The sequence below is a fragment of the Elephantulus edwardii genome, unplaced genomic scaffold (genome assembly GCF_000299155.1).
Source record: "Elephantulus edwardii isolate Elephantulus edwardi_28Jun2011 unplaced genomic scaffold, EleEdw1.0 scaffold00129, whole genome shotgun sequence".
In the NCBI taxonomy this organism is placed as follows: domain Eukaryota; kingdom Metazoa; phylum Chordata; class Mammalia; order Macroscelidea; family Macroscelididae; genus Elephantulus; species Elephantulus edwardii.
In genome coordinates, this window is record NW_006399879.1 from 3,039,103 (window position 1) to 3,044,378 (window position 5,276).

Sequence of the window (5,276 nt, forward strand, 5' to 3'; positions counted from 1 at the left end):
AGGCAAGCATTAATTAAGGGGCTATAGTGGAGAGTTTTTATTTTTACTCCTACAGGTTTTCATTTAAAGTAGAGCAATTAACACAGACACACACAACTCACATAGACCTGTAGTGCCGACCACTGGCATGTGTATGTTACAAGACTGGCTGAAACATGGAAATTTCTACCTAAGCATGTAGATACCAGACAGAATGCATGGATATATGAAGGTGATAAGAGGATGCCAAGAGCTGATTTTTCAAAGATCTCTTGAGACAAAAAGTCTCTTTTGGTGCCATGAGATGTTTGAAACACCCTCTCTTAGCATTTCCTCGCCTATGAGATTTCAAATTCATGCACATATTAACTTTATATCTGTCTCTACTAATTCTTGGTTTTTACTGAAACCTTTAAACTGTATGAGCTCATCAGTATTATAACTTTGAACACAAGACAAAAGGACAACAAACACGGCAGACAAAAGACAAAACAACACATTGAGGCCTCTTACAACACCTTTCTCCTTTTTATTCTCATCTGTTCTTCATAATTCTGTTAACACATTTTTCTTCTTATTCTTACCCATATTTTAGACTCTTCTGAGTTTTAACACTTTTCCTATTAATAACAAAAGAGAATTCCAAAGGGAGTTGCAGGTTCTATATCAGCTTTTCTACTAAAAGGGCAAGACTATAGAATTCAGCATCTGACAAAGCAGGGATAGATATAAAAGCTACAAATTGTTTTAATAAATTTCTTTCCCAAAAATTAGCACTAATGTATAGCACATAAAATTACATTTGAGCCTTTTTGTCATCAGGTTCTACACAATCATAAATATTCTTAGACCTTTCAACATTGAGAGAGGTTCCTAATTCAGAAAGAGTTAATGTTAATTTTTTGTAAAGGCCAATTATGAGACTAATTATTTTTTACTAATAACAGACACATTAGCTTTTATATCCACAAGACCTGTAAAATAAATTTGATTAACAGAAAAAGAGAGGACTTTTGATCATTAATGATGGTATTTCCAACACAAATATTTCTCAGTACTTCCAAATCCTATTACTTTTGATCTGTAGGAAATGCATGATAAGCGAGAACCAAAAGTTGAGCAATTATTTAACTGGTTTGTAGGAAAAGGAACAATATTTTTATTACTTCTAATGAAGAATTTTTGATACTAAAGAGCTGAACAGAAGATTGCAAAAAGCAGCTCGGAATGACAAAGCAAAATATTACAGTTAAATGTGCGAGGAGCTAGAGTTGGAAAATCAAAAGGGCTGAACTCATTCAGCATCTCTTAAGCTCAAGGAAATGAAGAACAAATTCAAACCTAGAGTTGCTATAATCAAGGATGCTTTAGGCAGAATATTAAACGATCAGGTAGTATTAAAAGAAGATGGAAGAAATATACTGAGTCATTGTATCAAAAGGAATTGGCAGATACAGAAGCATGAAATAACTTATGAGCGAGAGCCTATGGTGATGAAGGAAGAAGTTCAAGAACAGCTAAGATTTTTGTTAATGAAATTCTAGTAAGAAAAAGCAGTGACGGGAATTTTCTCAGGGCCAAAACAATGGTAATAGTCATTTAAACAATCTCCTACCCTATGCCATTACTTAGAATCAATAATTCCTTCTTGCGGAAACCATGGGCAAACATCTTCTAAAAACAAGAAAAATTTCTTTAAATCTTTTTTAGTTACCCTTATACCTTGTGCCTTGAGGGAATCCTTGATACCCTTTACGAACAATTCATGTTCACTTAATCCCTGTCCCATAATTTGCTGCCCTTACCTCCTCTCATGCCTGTCTCACAGGGCAGGTAATCCCATGGTGGCAGCTACATGCCTGTCTCACAGAACGAATAGTCCTGCAGCTGGCAACAGTGCGAGTCTTCACTCGTGGTCCCAGACTCACAGCGACTCAATGGATGGACCGGCCAGTCACTTCTAGTGGGCAGCGTTCATCGTCCTTCCCCGTTCCTGGGCCCCATGTTGGGCGCCAATTATGCCCTGGCCCACGGGGATCTTCAATGGTGACCCTAGGAGGGGAAGAACGAGAATGGAGGGGGGGACAGAAGGCACAAAAAGCAGGAAGACAAGTAGAATTTCCGATCAAGTCTTCATTTTATTGAATATATACAGGAGCACAATGGGGGGAGTGGAAAGAAGTAAGGTTACTTAGCAGGGCATTCCCAGTAAACCAAAACCTATCCTCCCAAGGTAGGGTAAACTGAAACCTATCCTCCTGGGGCGGGGGGGCAACATGTCCAAACATGTTCTTAGAGAATTACACAATGGCTTCAGCTAGGTAGAACAAGCGGCTCCCAGCACCTCCTCTGACCCTGAACTCCACTGTCAGGGAGGTCTGTCCATGGGCCACAGTGCCGTGTGTCTCTGTCTCCCCACCTTGTGGCGGGTCTGCAGCCGTACAGCACACGCCCCAGGAGGGGGGCGTCCGAGACCGGCCATCTTGGCCTCACCCCTTTCTCCTCGTCCCACAGTTCTCACTAATGGTGACCTTTCCTGACGTACCGCTCGGCATCTTTCTGTTCTGCGTGTGTGTGATCACCATCGGGCTCGTTCAGGTGAGAAGTCCAGCCCTGCACCGTGTGTGTGTGTGTGTGTGTGTGTGTGTGTGATCACCATCGGGCTCGTTCAGGTGGGAAGTCTGGTCCTACACTCTGTGTGCGTGTGAGAGCAAGTGTGCACGTGTGAGCTTGTCTGTGCCTGTGCTGTGGGTGTACTCACTATAGGGTTTGTTCAGGAGGGCAGTCCAGCCCTGCGTCCGCTGGGCATGTGTGTGCACGAGCCTCTGTGTGTGTGTGTGTGTATGTGAGAGAGATCAACATGAGGCTTGTTCGGGTGAAAGGCACAGTTCTGTTCTCTCTGTCTCTCTGCCTCTGTGTGTACGTGTGTGCACACAAACGTGATCACCATGGGACTTGTTCAGGTTGGAGGCCAGATGTCTGCCCTGTGTCTGTGTGTGTGTGCACATGTGCACATAATCACCATCACTATCACTACCAGACTCGTTTAAGTCTTAGGCCAGGTCTGCACCTGTGTGTGTGTGTGTGTGTGTGATATCACCACGTGGCGTGTTCAGGTCTGAGGCCCAGGTCTGCACCCCTGTGTGTTTGCGTGTGTGAGATCACCACGTGGCATGTTCAGGTCTGAGGCCCATGTCTGTACCTGCGTGGGTGGTGTGCACACGTGTGTGTGAGTGCACATGTGCACACTCACCATTAGCTCGTCCAGGTATGTGTCCATGTCAGTGTGTGTGTATGCTTGAGAGTGTCTTTACACACACACACACACACACACACACACACGTGTGCACTGGCACATGAGCAGGACTGCCTGTCTGCTGGCTGCCACCCTGATGGAGCCCACACTCTACATGCCACAGAAGGACAGGTCTGCAGGGAGGAGGGCCAAGGGACAAGCAGGTGAGGTGCCGAGCCAGAGGGTGCAGCGGGGCCCAGCAAGAGATGAGTGGGCTTTAGCCATCCTGTGGGGTCAGCTGGGATGGGCAGGTGGTGGGGCTGCCCTCTGCACAGAGATCTGGGCTCCGGCCAGTGGTGAGCAGATGGGAGCTTCCTGGGCATCTCCCCACACGTACAGGACATGGCAGGGTGCAAGCCCCCCTGTGCGCACTGTGGGCCCTGCTTAACCATACACACACTTGTACACGCGCGCACACACACCGCCACCACCCCATGTGCGTTGTCACCCTGCAGCCTGTGTCTCCCTCTCACCTAGCCTTTCACTGCCCACACCTGCTACCCTCCCCAGGACATGGGACATGGCAGGGTGTAAGGCACACACATACACACACACAGATACACAGCGCCCCCACTGCCCCCACCCCATGTGCGCTGTCACAGTGCAGCCTGTGTCTCCCTCTCACCTAACCTTCCACTGCCCACACCTGCTTCCCCCCCCAGGACATGGCAGGGTGTGACACACACACACACACACACACACACACACACACACACACACCCGCCACCACTGTACCGTTCCGTGTGCACTGTCACCCTGCAGCCTGTGTCTCACTCTCCCCTAGCCCTTCCACTCCTGACACCTACTCCCCCCACCCCCCCCAGGACACAGCAGGGTGTGAGTGACACACACAGATACACACCGCCGCCCCCACCCCGTGCGTGCTCTGTCAGCTGCAGCCCACGTCTCCTTGTCCCCTGCAGGCGGTGATCGTGGCCTACGCCTTCCACTACCCACACCTGCTCAACCCGCAGATCTCGCGCTCCGCATGCAGGGACGCCTTCCGCCAGCACCTGCTGGGGCTGGTCCTCCGCGGGCCCGCGCTCTGCTTCGCAGCTGCCCTCTTCTCCCTCTTCTTCTTCCCACTGGTGAGTCTCCCCACTTGGGGACACCGCCACCAGGCCAGGCCGGGGTGATCAGCTAAGGAACTGCCCCACTGTGGGGCCTAGGGTGTGGGAACCACAGCAGCCCAGGCCGGGGTGATCAGGGGAGGAACTGCCCAGTTCTGGGGACCAGGGTGTGGGGACCTCAGCAGCCCAGAGTGTGGGGACCACGGTGTCCCAGGCCAGGGTGATCAGTGGAGGAACTGCCCTACCGTGAGGATCAGGGTGTGGAGACCACAGTGACCCAGAGAGTGGGGACCACGGTGGCCCAGGGGCAGGGAGATGAGAGCATGCACTGCCCAGCTGTGGGGACCACAGTGGCCGAAGCATGGGGACAGGGTCTAGTACAGGCCAAGATTGGATCACTGACAACTGAGGGTCCAGCAGCAGCAGGGAGTGAACAGGCCCCAGCGCCTCCATCCAGGACCCCTGATGTTGACATCATGTACACTCTCAAAGTGAGAAGTGGGGGCCTCTGCTTCCCTGGGCCCCAGGGCTGTGGTGAAGCAGTGAGTCTTCCCGGAGAAACGAGGCCATCAGTTCCCTTTTCCCTGGAATCCCTGACTCACGCGGGACTGTGCCTGTGTCTGGAGAAGCTGTAACATGACTCAGCAGAAACCAAGGCCCCGAAAGAGTGGGCAGTGACGCGTGCGTGTGCGTGTCACGGGACAGGACACCGCACGGCTGGCAGTGACGAGAGAGAGAGAGTGTGTGTGTGTGTGTGTGTGTGTGTGTGTGTGTGTGACGGGACAGGACACCGCATGGCGGGCAGTGACGCATGTGTGTGTGTGAGACGGGACAGGACACCGCACGGCGGGCTGTGACGAGTGCGTGTCATGGGACAGGACGCTGCATGGCAGGCTGTGACGTGTGTGTGTGTGTGTGTGTGTGTGTGTGTG

At 50.5% G+C, this 5,276-nt stretch overlaps 1 protein-coding gene across 1 annotated transcript in view; it reads left to right on the forward strand.

The window, feature by feature from the left end:
* The window catches only part of TMEM175 (transmembrane protein 175), a 23,843-nt gene that overhangs the window by 12,000 nt on the left and 6,567 nt on the right, over positions 1 to 5,276 (forward strand). The window contains exons 4-5 of the mRNA XM_006893592.1: positions 2,494 to 2,577; positions 4,198 to 4,362. Coding sequence (XP_006893654.1) covers positions 2,494 to 2,577; positions 4,198 to 4,362 — 249 coding nt within the window. The remainder of the gene's footprint in view (positions 1 to 2,493; positions 2,578 to 4,197; positions 4,363 to 5,276) is intronic.